The sequence below is a fragment of the Oncorhynchus keta genome, chromosome 23 (genome assembly GCF_023373465.1).
Source record: "Oncorhynchus keta strain PuntledgeMale-10-30-2019 chromosome 23, Oket_V2, whole genome shotgun sequence".
NCBI classification, from domain to species: domain Eukaryota; kingdom Metazoa; phylum Chordata; class Actinopteri; order Salmoniformes; family Salmonidae; genus Oncorhynchus; species Oncorhynchus keta.
In genome coordinates this window covers 16,470,190-16,483,623 of record NC_068443.1, presented here as the reverse complement: position 1 = coordinate 16,483,623, position 13,434 = coordinate 16,470,190, and the positions used below count along the sequence as shown (strand labels likewise).

The following is a 13,434-nucleotide window of genomic DNA, read 5'->3' as shown; positions in this document are numbered from 1 at the left end:
TGAGAGAATGCCCAGTGTGTGCAAAGCTGGCATCAAGGCAAAGGGAGGCTATCTTGAAGAATCTCAAATATAAAATATATTTAGATTTGTTTAACACTTTTTTGATTAGTACATGATTCCAAATGTGCTATTTCATAGTTTTGATGTATTCACTGTTATTCTACAAGGTAGAAAATAGTAAAAATAAAGAAAAACCCTGGAATGAGTAGGTGTGTCCAAACCTTTGACGGGTACTGTATTAGTTTTATTGATATTACCAGTGATCTTGGCTTCAGGATTTTCTTCTTTTAGCTCTGCTATTCTCTTTTCTATTTCACTTATTTGATTCTCGAGGTTTGACATTTTTGGACCTGAAATTAAAAATGAGATATAATTTAACACTGTGTCACTGTCAGACATTACAAATAAAACATGTTTGTCTCCTGAAGGAAACTGTGTCAGTGGGATGGATCCACTTAGTCTGTTCATCACCCTTTCCACTTTGCTCAACCAGCTTGGCCAACTGCTTCTTCTTATCCTCCAACTGCTTCTCCAGCCCTACCGGAAATATGAAAAAGAAAAGGACAACCTGATAAACTAAGACTTTTACGTAAAAGAGAAGTAACTTGAATCACATTAAAATAGTGAATAGAGATGACACTTACGAACTATCTGGGCTGCGGTTGACTGACTGAGAGCTGACAGCATTCTCTGTAGGTTGACCACCTCACTCTGTAATGTGGTTATCGTCAGAACTAAAAAGTAGAGGGAGAAGGAGATGAAAGACAGACAGTCAATAAAGGTGTTGAGCTCCCATAATTGAATCTTGCCTGAAGTAAACATAACAAGAACTACCATCACACCCACTGGGCACACCATGTCATTTCAACGTGGAGAATTGGGTCATATTTGGGAGATACATTGATCAATGAGATTCCAGCCTATTTCACCCACTCAAAAAGACTGCCAAACGTTTGTTGAATTACCAATGTGTTATCACTATGCTTTCAACTATCTTAAAGCACAAACGAATTCCAAAAGAAAATCAATGTCAGATTTTTGGTGTAGATGTCACCTGAATGTGTTATCACTGCGCTTTCAACCATTTAAAAGCACAACAAAGTTCAAATGGGAATATAATGTCAGATATTTTGTTTATAACAACTTACTGTGTTATCATGGTGGTTAATCTAGTAGCACAAACAAATAACCTGTTTTGCAGTTAATATTACATTAATGTACATGGTGCAAATGATCAATGCCGTTTCAGATTCTGTACAGATTATTATAGCAATTGTGAAGATTTCCACAGACCTGTGACCCTAAACATGCATGCTTTTTATGATCACATAAGAAGACATTTATTGTTATTGTAACCTCAAAATGTGGCCATGGATGTCTTACTAATGTTGAGGTTGAATAAATACATACAGTACATCAGTTTTAGGGCATTTACTGTCTTACAAAAGTAGTATTGAATTGTGTTTGGTTGACAACACAACCAAATATCAACATTTAAAGGAGATGTATCTACTGCTTGGGTAGATAGATCTGAGCCCCTGGCTGAATCCTATTATTTTAGTTTTTATACTTTTATTTTTTGGTTGAGATGGAGATGTGAATCCAACATACCCAAGAATAGTAAAGCCCCCTTTACTGGCTGAAATAGCTGACCAATCAGCCTGTTGCCAACCCTTAGTAAACGTCTGGAAAAAAATGTGTTTGACCAGGTACAATGCTATTTCACAGCAATAACAAAAATGGACACTTACACAAATGACTGATGATTGATTGAGAGAAACTGATGATACAATTATTGTGGAGGCTGTCTTGTTAGACTTCAGTGCAGCTTTTGACATTATCGATCATAGTCTGTTAATGTGGAAATTGAGTAAATTGAGGTGACTAAACTGATTGGAGTAACCCTGGATTGTAAACTGTCATGGTCAAAACATATTGCTACAACAGTACCTAAGATGGGGAGAAGTCTGTCCATAATAAAGCGCAGCTCTGCCTTGACAACGCTATCAACAAGGCAGGTTCTACATGTCCTACGGGCCCTAGTTATTCATTCCTTTTCCATTTTAGTAAGCACGCTTATCCAGAGCAACTTTTTTATTTATTATATATTTTTTACTTTTTAGTGATATCCAATTGGTAGTTGCAGTCTTGTCCCATCGCTGCAACTCCCGTATGGACTCAGTAGAGGCGAAGGATGAGAGCCATGCGTCCTCTGAAACACGACCCCGCCAAGCCGCACAGCTTCTTGACAGACTGTTCACTTAACCAGGAAGCCAGCTGCACCAATATGTCGGAGGAAACACCATACAGCTTGCAACCAAAGTAAGCATGCATGCGCCCGGCCCGCCACAATGAGCACTAGAGCGCAATGGGACAAGGACATCCTGGCCGGCCAAACCGTCCCCTAACCTGGACCAACTGTGCCCCGCCTCATGGGTCTCCCGGTCACGGCCGGCTGCGAAACACAGCCTGCGATGCAGTTCCTGAGACCGCTGCACCACTCTGGAGACCCCCAGGGTAACTTACAGTAGTTTCTCTTGGGGAATCGAACCCACAACCCTAACATTGCAAGCACCATACTCTACCATCTGAGCTACATCATCACAAACCACTTGATTCCTCAATGTACTCAATTACTGTATTGTGTATTGTTTTTCTTCATGGTGATGGAAAGTACAAAACAGTAATGTACATTTAGGAAGACCCAGAGTTACCTCTGCTGCAGAGGATACGTTCATTAGAGTTACCAGCCTCAGAAATTGAAGCCCAAATAAATGCATCAAAGAGTTCAAGTAACAGACGCATCTAAACATGAACTGTTCTGAGGAGACTGTGTGAATCAGGCCTTCATTGTCGAATTAATGCAAAGTAACCACTACTAAAGGACACCAATCAGAAGAAGAGACTTGCTTGGGCCAAGAAACACAAGCAATGGACATTAGACCGATGGAAATCTGTCCTTTGGTCTGATGAGTCCAAATTTGCGATTTTTGGTTCCAACCACTGTGTCTTTTTGAGACGCAGAGTAAGTGAATGGATGATCTCTACATGTGTAGTTCCCACCATGAAGCATGGAGGAGGAGGTGTGAGGGTGCTTTGCTGGTGACACTGTCTGTGATTTAGTTAGAATTCAAGGCGCACTGAACCAGCATGGTTACCACAGCATTCTGCAGCAATACTCCATCCCATCTGGTTTGCGCTTAATAGGACTAACATTTATTTTTCAACAGGAAAACACCTCCAGGCTGTGTAAGGGCTATTTGACCATGAAGGAGATCGATGGAGTGCTGCATCAGATGACCTGGCCTTCACAATCCCCAGACCTCAAACATGTATATATATACACTGCTCAAAAAAATAAAGGGAACACTTAAACAACACAATGTAACTCCAAGTCAATCACACTTCTGTGAAATCAAACTGTCCACTTAGGAAGCAACACTGATTGACAATACATTTCACATGCTGTTGTGCAAATGGAATAGACAACTGGTGGAAATTATAGGCAATTAGCAAGACACCCCCAATACAGGAGTGGTTCTGCAGGTGGTGACCACAGACCACTTCTCAGTTCGTATGCTTCCTGGTTGATGTTTTGGTCACTTTTGAATGCTGGCGGTGCTTTCACTCTAGTGGTAGCATGAGACGGAGTCTACAACCCACACAAGTGGCTCAGGTAGTGCAGCTCATCCAGGATGGAACATCAATACGAGCTGTGGAAAGAAGGTTTGCTGTGTCTGTCAGCGTAGTGTCCAGAGCATGGAGGCACTACCAGGAGACAGGCCAGTACATCAGGAGACGTGGAGGAGGCCGTAGGAGGGCAACAACCCAGCAGCAGGACCGCTACCTCCGCCTTTGTGCAAGGAGGAGCACTGCCAGAGCCCTGCAAAATTACCTCCAGCAGGCCACAAATGTGCATGTGTCTGCTCAAACGGTCAGAAACAGACTCTATGAGGGTGGTATGAGGGCCCAACGTCCACAGGTGGGGGTTGTGCTTACAGCCCAACACCGTGCAGGACATTTGGCATTTGCCAGAGAACACCAAGATTGGCAAATTCGCCACTGAACAGGTGTCTACACAGATGAAAGCAGGTTCACACCGAGCACATGTGACAGACGTGACAGAGTCCGGTTTGGCGGTGGGTCAGTCATGGTGTGGGGTGGCATTTCTTTTGGGGGGCCGCACAGCCCTCCATGTAGCCCGACTGCCATTAGGTACCGAGATGAGATCCTCAGACCCCTTGTGAGACCACCTGGACAGTCTGCACCACAGACTGTCCAGGAGTCGGCAGATGCTTTAGTCCAGGTCTGGGAGGAGATCCCTCAGGAGACCATCCGCCACCTCATCAGGAGCATGTCCAGGCATTGTAGGGAGGTCATACAGGCACGCGGAGGCCACACACACTACTGAGCCTCATTTTGACTTGTTTTAAGAACATTACATCAAAGTTGGATCAGCCTGTAGTGTGGTTTTCCACTTTAACTTTGAGTGTGACTCCAAATCCAGACCTTCATGGGTTGAACAATTTGATTTCCATTGATAATTTTTGTGTGATTTTGTTGTCAGCACATTCAACTATGTAAAGAAAAAAAGTATTTAATAAAAATATTTAATTCATTCAGATCTAGGATGTGTTATTTTAGTGTTCCCTTTATTTTATTGAGCAGTGTATATATATATTTTTTACTATTCTGAATTTTCAGGGGGTGCTGCAGCAACCTCAGCACCCCTACCTCATATGTTTCCACATCGCAATAAATGACATTGAAACAACATTGAATTAACCAGTTTGTGCCCAGTGGGATGTTCAGCTTTCGTGTCCATCCTATTATCAAAACTCACCCAGTTTTGAGTCGTCATCGGCCTTGTCCTCCATTTCAGCAGTCAGGTCATTCAGCTCTTTCTGTAGCACTGTGCAAAATATGTACAACCAAGTTACAGATGTGGTTGAATAATGTATGTCTCATGAGTAGTTTTACACTAAAATAATCAAAGTATTTCTCTGAAATGACCTTGTAATTAATGAAATGCTGTTTTCACTCACCTGCAATCTGGTAAATGTTGCTCTGAGTATCCACTCCTTTCTGGAACTCCCATATCAGATTCTGCACCTCAATTATTCTCAGAACTGAAAAAGGACAACCACATTTGAAACGACTCGATTGAATTAACCAAAACATTTAGAATTAGTCTCATTTGTAATTTGTCAGTGTTTTATTTATTATAATTGCATAGCATTCCACGTGCTCTCTCAGGATGGGTTAAGTCAGTGAAAACTCACTCCTTTGTCCGTTTGAACTTTTTTCCTGCAGTTCGTTGCTCTTCGTTTTTAATTCTCGGTTTTTCTGCTCCAGTTGCTTCTGCAGCTCTGAGAGACAGATACAGTTAAAATATAACAAATGAAACCATGACAGTTTTTCATAACAGAACAACCCTTCTGCAGTGCATGGAGTAATGAGGGGGAAAGCACTGGCAGTGACACTCACCATCGATCTTGTCTGCGGCTTCTGGAGAAATGATTTGAGTCCTCAGCCACTTCACTTCATCATTCAGAGCCACGATACTTAGAACTGTTAGAACCAAAATGATCTACTATTACTATACAGTAAGCTGCTGTCAACTGTAGAAAACACAATGTACCAATTATAAATTAGCAGAAACTTTCCAACTGGCCTCACTCACCTAGTTTGGAGATGCCTGAATTTTGACTGTTAAGTAAGTTTATCTTGTCCTCTAATTCACCCCTCACCCCTGTGAGAGGCACACACAAAACAGGCTTAGGATCATAAAGAGAGTTTCAACATCTCAGAATATCATGATGATGTGTGAGAAGCAGTTTAGTCTAAATGTTAAATGTTGAGGACATGGTGAATGAAACATATTTCCAGGTAGAATATTCTGGCTTTAGTGATAGGAAGAAGAAAGAGTCTCACGGTCATATTTGTTCTCGAGACTGAAACACGTTGCATTATTCTCCTTCAGCTGTTTCTGCAGGTCTGTTTTAAAAGGAAGGAGCATAATCTATCAGACATTCTTATCAAAGTAACACAACAATCAAATCAAAAATGAAACGTAGAACACTGTGGGTTTTATACCTAAAGTAATGATTAGAGCAGACTAGCGCTGTAGGCCTGTAGTGATAAACAAGACAGGAACAGAGGAAGTGGTCTTTACCTTTGTTTTCAGCCTGAACTCTGTCAATCTCATCCTCTTTGTCCTGAACTTGTTGCAGAAGTGCTGGAGTTCAAACAGTTCATTTTAATACACATTAGAAAATTAGAGCATCATACTTCACACAACCCAATGAGGGTGTATTCACAGGAGGGTGCATTCACAGGAGGGTGCATTCACAGGAGGGTGCATACTAGCAATAAAGATCTCACCAGTGATCTGGGCTGCTGTTGTCTGCATCTGCTGTGTTGTTTGTATCTGTAAATCTCTCTGTTCCCTCATTATATAAATTATCTTCATAACTGGTCAGAGAGAAAGAAAATTAGCAAAGTAACAGGGTGGGATTATTTTAGTCTGTATCCCTTCTTCAAATCATATTTCATAAATTGTTGAAAATAGCTTTTGTATTTTCTGGACAGTTAGATATGATAAAAAATATCAAATGTTGCTGCTTCACTCACTCAGCTGTACACTAGTCTCGTCCTCCCCCTTCAGTTGTTTCTTCCAAGCTTCTTGTTGTTTTTCCTTGTTGTTTAAATTCTTCTGCAGCTCTAATAAAAACGCACAATGCTTTTGACATTCTTCCAATCATGCAACATTTAGTGCAAAAGGGTTCACAGTCAGTGGTGCAACCAATAACAATTACAAGTAGGGTTGGCATGTACCTGCATGTTGGGCATTGGTCTTCTTTTGTAGGTTTGATATTTGTATATATAGGTTATTTATTGCATTCTGCAATGCTAAAATCTCCTCAGCTGAAATAATCAAGAACAGAGCAGTCAGTAGGACATGCAGAGACACTAGATCCTATTGCAGCATATCTCAGTCTAGGATCATTATGGAGAGACACTTGTCCACTTACTTAGTTCAGTGTTAGTGTTGTTGTCCGGCAGTTGTAATATCTTGTCAATTAGTTGCTGTTTCATCTCCTTCAGTTGCCTCTGTAGATCTATTAAAAAAAAGAAGCAATTTAGCTCTATCAGAGATCAGTTCAACTCAATGTCCAACTCGGGGGGGTAATTATGTCTATAAAATAACAACTATTTAGTCACCAGTCATTTTAGTTTCGGATTCCTCAGTGAGCTCCGAGATCCTTTTCTGTAGCTCTGTAATCTCATTCTCTAATGTGATCATCATCACCACTGAAAAGCCAAGAGAGATAATTTAGCAATGCATTTTGGAAGAAATTCTCCTCTGATATTGTCAGCATGCTCTGTGAGCTATCTTGTGTGAGTGGGCGTTTGCCCTACAGATGTTTTTTTCCCCAGGTGAGTCAGTTTCAGTAATCCAACCCAAACAAACTGACCTATTTTGGAGTCATTACTCCCTTCGGAGTTGCTCTCCAGTTCATTGATCTTGGCATCCAGTTGTCTTTGTAGAACTAGACAGAACAATAGTAAAATGATTTGCGGGCACCAGGCTTTTGGGAAAGGAAGAAGGTAAGTATTCTATGGTAAAAAGATACGCAAGAAACATTTCTAAATCTTGAGTAGTTTAGATTATACTGTACCAGTGATTTGGGTTAAAGTCTCCTGACTGTGATTTGTTTTCTCTAACTCCCAGATCTGGGTCTGCAGTTCAATAATCTCAAGAACTAAAAAATAACAAATGTCATAGTCAAGTGAAATTACACATGCATATTTAAAATGTACAAAACTGCTATCCTGCATTCTTTCTAAGAAACTGGACTGAAAATGATTCCCTGATTCTGAACCAATTTTACACAATTCACCACTACTGCACAGTAACATGAATGCTGAAATAACAGGGTTCTTCTCTTACTACGTTGAGAACTGTGACTGTTCTTTTCCAGTTGTTCTGTTTTAAACTGCAATTGTTTTTTCTTTTCCTCCAACTGGCTCAGTAGGTCTAAAAGACAAATAAACATACTTCATGAAGAACTAGTAAGGTAGTTGTTAACATTTTGATTTTAACACAGTTCAGAATGGTACAAAAATCATTACCTTGATTTGATAAAAATGAAAATACATTTTGTTCACTAGGTTTCATAGTGACTATGTGGAGATAACTCACTACAGCAAATTATACATTGTAACAAATGTTGAACAGAGTGGAATTGGAGGGTGTCATGGTTATGTTCATGGAGAGAAGGCATAATAAACAACATTCTACCAGTGATCTTGGTGGAAGTTGAGGTGGATGTGTTCTTCTTCTGTAATTCATTCACTTCATAGGTAAGAGCTGTGATCCTCAGAACTATAATGAGAAAAATAGGAAAATGAAATAAATATGAGTGATAGGGTTTCTACCAGTAATCTAACATCTATGCTAATACCAATTAAGTCAGTTCCACTCACCCAGGTTTCCATTGTCATGCGACATCTGTTCCAGTTGACTCATCTTATCCTCCAACTGAGCTTGCAGTTCTGTTAGATATATTGTATTGTTTCAAGCATTAACAGTATTGTACCATAGTATAGTTGTTCTATAAGAAGTTGTTTGACATATGTCTAAAAGATAAGACTTGCAGTGGTGAGGTAACACTTACTGGCAATGTGATCTGATGTTTCCCGACCGCAGGTTGCAGACTTCACTCTCAACTGTCTCACTGTGAGCTTCAGTTTAAACACTTCTTGTTCTAAAATGAATAATAAAGAGTTTTAGAGCCATTTAATTGGTCCCTACACTTGACATCGAATAATTGGTCTTAGATGCCCAAAATTAAATGAAAGCTTATTGGTCGCATACAAAATTTTGCAGATGTTATCGCAGATGCAGTGGAATCATGGCTGGCTCTAGCCTTTTGGGGGCCCTAAGAGGCCCCCCACCTCGCGGGCAAAACATTTTAGTGGACCGCCCTTGACGGTAGAGATAAAAAATATTTACGTTTTAAAGTTCATTTCCTGCAATTCTACACATTTTGCCATGAGGTGAAGAGAAAATGTTGCAGTTTTAAAGGAACTTTTCTGCAGTTCTACACATTTTGCCATGGGGCGGAGAGAAACATTTTTCAGTTTTGCAGCTAATTTCCTGCAATTCTACACATTTTGCTATGACATCTTTATGCCATGTAAATGATATCTGAGTGAAAGTGACTAACAAAATAAATGGGGGCACCCTGGAGGTCAGGACCTCTGGGCACATGCCCTGCGTGCCCGGGTCGGTATTCGGCCATTATCACTACAAGTTTAGATAGCTGGCTAGACTAACTTATCAATCTAAAAATTGTTAGCTGACATGGGTAATTGATTGGCTGTCAGTGACTGACATAACAAGTACGTTGAGACATCGACTGAGTTGCTAAAAGTATGAAAAATTATGTTTTTTAGGGTCGTTTATGTAGGTTATGCCTGGAGCCGGCCCTGAGTGAAATGCTTAAGTTTCTAGCTCCAACAACGCAGTAATATCAAGCAATACAATAACAATATACAATTAAGACACATCAGAACGAGCAATGTCAGAGTCCGAAAAAGTAATATTATAAACATTCTGAGCAAAAAATGTAAGTAATAATACAAAAAAATACAAAATACTGCAAAGTTGGCTAGGAGCTAGAAAAAGGGTGACCGCGCTTTAGGTGATATGTAGGACCAGCAGCAATACAATAGCTCACCCAGTTGAATGGTGTGGCTGGTTTTCTCATGCAATTGTCTGTTTGTGTCCTCCAGTTGCTCTTTCAGACCTGTGAACACAGTTGTGTTAAAATAACATAGGTTCAATAGAATCATTTGTCACATCACATACAGGTCTTATCTATTCAGATTATATGATTACATGACAACACTCATTTTAGGTAGGCATATGCAACAATATAATCTATTATTACCACATTATGTATTTCAACCCCCCCACCCCTCGCTGAATTGCTGTAAAATTGGTGAACAATGTGCAGCATCTTATGATACCAGTATAATAATAGATTTGATATGAAGAAGTGTTTGCAAAAGCAAGGTACTCACCCTCACAGCTGTTCACAACAGTGCACTGTAAAGAAAAATGTAAGTTGATCCATTAAAAAAAAAATTAAGGCAACCAGCTGCCATATCATTTCTAGTTTGCTCAACTTTGAGGCAGGAATGTTTTGCTAACATACAGGTAACTGCCAAAATAAAGGAAACATCAACATAAAGGGCCTTAATAGGGCACACTTTTGTTGGTGGTGAAAAAAGCTGTTTCAGGCACCGCTCCAGAATCTCCCATAAGTGTTTAATTGGGTTGAGATCTGGTGACAGACGGCCATGGCATATGGTTTACATTGTTTTCATGTTCATCAAACCATTCAGTGACCACTCATGTCATGCTCTGTGGATGGGGGCATTGTCATCCTATGGAGGCATAACCATGGTAGCCAAAATAATGGCCTGCCCTGCAGGGGAGGGCTGAATTTTCAGTGTGCCACAGAAGACTACACAGGTCTGCTAATACAGGACTAATAAAGGCCTGGTGCACTAATTTTAGGCAAAGTTCCTACAAGTTCTTACCTGACCAAGGTAGCCATTTGGTAAAGTGATCTGAAGGTAAGAAAAACAGAACATTACATCATTCTAACACCCAATTTCTAACCTAATCACATTGAACATTATTATCGGGCAAGTGGAAACCAGACAAACCTGTATGGACAAAACAACTGTTATATGCTACGAGAGAGGGACCAAGCTTGGTTTAAAAATGTGTGTATTTTGGAGTAAGAGACAGAATGTATAAGGCTCTTATGTAACAGTGTTGCTTTCTTCCCTCTCCTCGCCCCAACCTGGGCTTGAACAGGGACCCTCTGAACACATTAACAACTGCCTTCCCACGTAGCATCGTTAACTATCGCTCCCACCAAAAACAATTACATCACCGATTGAAATACTACTAGCATGCACAGTTAACTAGCTAGCCATTTCACACCTATTACACTTACATTGTGCTTCCGGAGGATTGCATCTACATCCGTTCCATGAGTCATTGGCCCCTGTAACACCACAGGGGGATCTACATTCTTTATGTCTCTCTGGATGCGAGGTTGCAAAGCATGGCCACCTTCATGGGGGACTGACAAACAAAACACATTAGTGTTCAATGACTGTCCTTAACCATTTAAACGACACATAGAAATGTATATATTGTATTCTATTGCTATTATCCAGTAGTACAATATCTGTCTATGCTGTGAAAATAGCTTGAAGCAATACATTTTCAAACTCAGTTGTGTCTTACCATGTCTACTTAACGAATCCTGAAGGAGACAGGGGAGAAGGAGGCAAATTAAAGTTGTCTGTATTCTTGCCATCATTCTCAGACAGACTTATGCTCGTTCCACAGTCGTCTAGCTTTTATAAAGCTGGCTGCTCCCAACGTAGTTTCTGAATACTCTTCTAAAGACCTCATCCAAGGGGGAGGGATGAAGTATCCAAGATACTCTCCAACTAATTTAAACATTGTGTAATTTTGACCTATTTCCAAATCAGGAAAACAGAGAACTTAACAACCAGCCTAGACTAGAGCAATATTAGAGCAAATAGTCTTATCAGAAAATAGTCTTGCTGACGGGAAACAGGAACAGGAATCCAAAGTTCATATAACTGATATGTTATATTAACCAACCAATGGGTAGCGGTCTGGTTGCGTCCACACACTCCTCTGGACAAGGGCCATGGATGTGCGGTAAATTAAGGGGAGCTGCTGGCACTGGACGATTAGGGGCAAACAATCACGGTTTATTCATTGCATACTAAACAAAAATACGTAAAGTGTTGGTCCCATGTTTCATGAGCTGAAATAAAAGATCCCAGAAATTTTCCATACGCACAAAAAACTTATTTCTCTCCAATTTTGTGCACAAATTTGTTTCCATCCCTGTTACTGAGACTTTCTCGATTACCAAGATAAACCATCCACCTGACAGGTGTGGCATATCAAGATGTTGATTAAACAGCATTACACAGTTACACCTTGTGCCGGGAACAATAAAAGTTCACTCTAAAATGTGCAGTTTTGTCACATAGCACATTGCCACAGGGAGCATGCAATTGAGGGAGCGTGCAACTGGCATGCGGAATGTCCACCAGAGCTGTTGCCAGAGAATTCAATGTTCATTTCTCTACCATAAAACGCCTCTAATGCTGTTTTAGAGAATTCGGCAGTACGTTCAACTGTTCTCACAACCCAGACCACGTGTATGGCATCGTGTGGGCAAGTGGTTTGCTGATGTCAACGTTGTGAATAGAGTCCCCCATGGTGGCGATGGGGTAATGGTATGGGAAGGCATAAGCTACGGACAACGAGCACAATTGCATTTTATCTATGGCAATCTTAATGCACAGAGATACTGTGACGAGATCCTGAGGCCCATTGTCGTACCATTCATCTGCCGCCATCCCCTCATGTTTCAGAATGATAATGCACAGCCCCATGTTGCAAGGATCTGTACACGATTCCTGGAAAATTCCCAAATTCCAATTCCAAAATGGCCCAGTTCTTCCATGGACTGCATACTCACCAGACATGTCACAGATTAAGCATGTTTGGGATGGTCTGGATTGACGTATACGACAGCATGTTCCATTTCCCGCCAATATCCAGCAACTTCACACAGCCATTGAACAGGAGTGGGACAACATTCAACAGGCCACAATCAACAGCCTGATTAACTCTATGTGAAGGAGATGTGTTGCGCTGCATGAGGCAACTGGCAGTCACACCAGCTACTGACTGGTTTTCTGATCCACACCCCTACCTTTATTTTAAGGTATCTGTGCATATCTGTATTCCCAGTCATGTGAAATCCATAGATTAGGGCCTAATAAATATATTTCAATTGACTGATTTTCTTATATGATCTGTAACTCAGTAAAATTTTGAAATTGTTGCATGTTGCGTTTATATTTTTATTCAGTATAGTTGGATCTGTTTTCACAGAAGTATGATTGGTAGCAGAGAGATTAAAATAATTAATGGCTTAGATAAGATTGCTTTAGCTGGAGTCAGAGTGTTATTATGGAGATACAAAATTCACAAACTGTGACACTGGATTGACATAAAATGGAAAAAAGTTTAGATGATTATGAAGATTCTGCATAGGTTATAGAGGAACACAGCCCTCTAACACTTGTATGACCTTTTCAACAGAAATATGGATAAGTAAGACTTTACGAAACCATTCATTCCAACTGTGACCCTGGATTGACATCAAAATGTGAGATTTTCAGATGATCATGAATATGATGCACTGTCATAAATGTCTTGCACAAGAAGAATACTGCAGAAAAAAGCACATCCAATACCAGCTACATTTGTGTTTATCATGCGACCAACAC

The 13,434-nt window shown here is 40.4% G+C and overlaps 1 protein-coding gene across 37 annotated transcripts in view; it reads right to left on the bottom strand.

Moving 5' to 3' along the window:
• Positions 1 to 11,497, bottom strand: part of LOC118373556 (putative leucine-rich repeat-containing protein DDB_G0290503) — a 31,373-nt gene extending 19,876 nt beyond the window's left edge. For 36 of the 37 annotated variants that reach the window (XM_052476621.1, XM_052476620.1, XM_052476619.1 and 33 more), the window contains exons 1-26: positions 11,336 to 11,497; positions 11,040 to 11,170; positions 10,615 to 10,644; positions 10,093 to 10,117; positions 9,747 to 9,815; positions 8,682 to 8,771; positions 8,491 to 8,559; positions 8,306 to 8,389; positions 7,955 to 8,041; positions 7,683 to 7,766; positions 7,479 to 7,553; positions 7,225 to 7,314; positions 7,035 to 7,121; positions 6,838 to 6,927; positions 6,634 to 6,723; positions 6,385 to 6,474; positions 6,176 to 6,238; positions 5,935 to 5,997; positions 5,684 to 5,752; positions 5,488 to 5,571; positions 5,283 to 5,369; positions 5,046 to 5,129; positions 4,844 to 4,912; positions 645 to 734; positions 472 to 537; positions 258 to 350 (exon numbers count right to left, since the gene is read on the bottom strand). In XM_052476621.1, coding sequence (XP_052332581.1) covers positions 258 to 350; positions 472 to 537; positions 645 to 734; positions 4,844 to 4,912; positions 5,046 to 5,129; positions 5,283 to 5,369; positions 5,488 to 5,571; positions 5,684 to 5,752; positions 5,935 to 5,997; positions 6,176 to 6,238; positions 6,385 to 6,474; positions 6,634 to 6,723; positions 6,838 to 6,927; positions 7,035 to 7,121; positions 7,225 to 7,314; positions 7,479 to 7,553; positions 7,683 to 7,766; positions 7,955 to 8,041; positions 8,306 to 8,389; positions 8,491 to 8,559; positions 8,682 to 8,771; positions 9,747 to 9,815; positions 10,093 to 10,117; positions 10,615 to 10,644; positions 11,040 to 11,170; positions 11,336 to 11,411 — 2,035 coding nt within the window. In that variant the 5' untranslated portion in view covers positions 11,412 to 11,497. The remainder of the gene's footprint in view (positions 1 to 257; positions 351 to 471; positions 538 to 644; positions 735 to 4,843; positions 4,913 to 5,045; positions 5,130 to 5,282; positions 5,370 to 5,487; positions 5,572 to 5,683; positions 5,753 to 5,934; positions 5,998 to 6,175; positions 6,239 to 6,384; positions 6,475 to 6,633; positions 6,724 to 6,837; positions 6,928 to 7,034; positions 7,122 to 7,224; positions 7,315 to 7,478; positions 7,554 to 7,682; positions 7,767 to 7,954; positions 8,042 to 8,305; positions 8,390 to 8,490; positions 8,560 to 8,681; positions 8,772 to 9,746; positions 9,816 to 10,092; positions 10,118 to 10,614; positions 10,645 to 11,039; positions 11,171 to 11,335) is intronic. The other variant, XM_052476582.1, reaches the window with a different exon arrangement.
• Between the last annotated feature and the right edge of the window lie 1,937 nt (positions 11,498 to 13,434).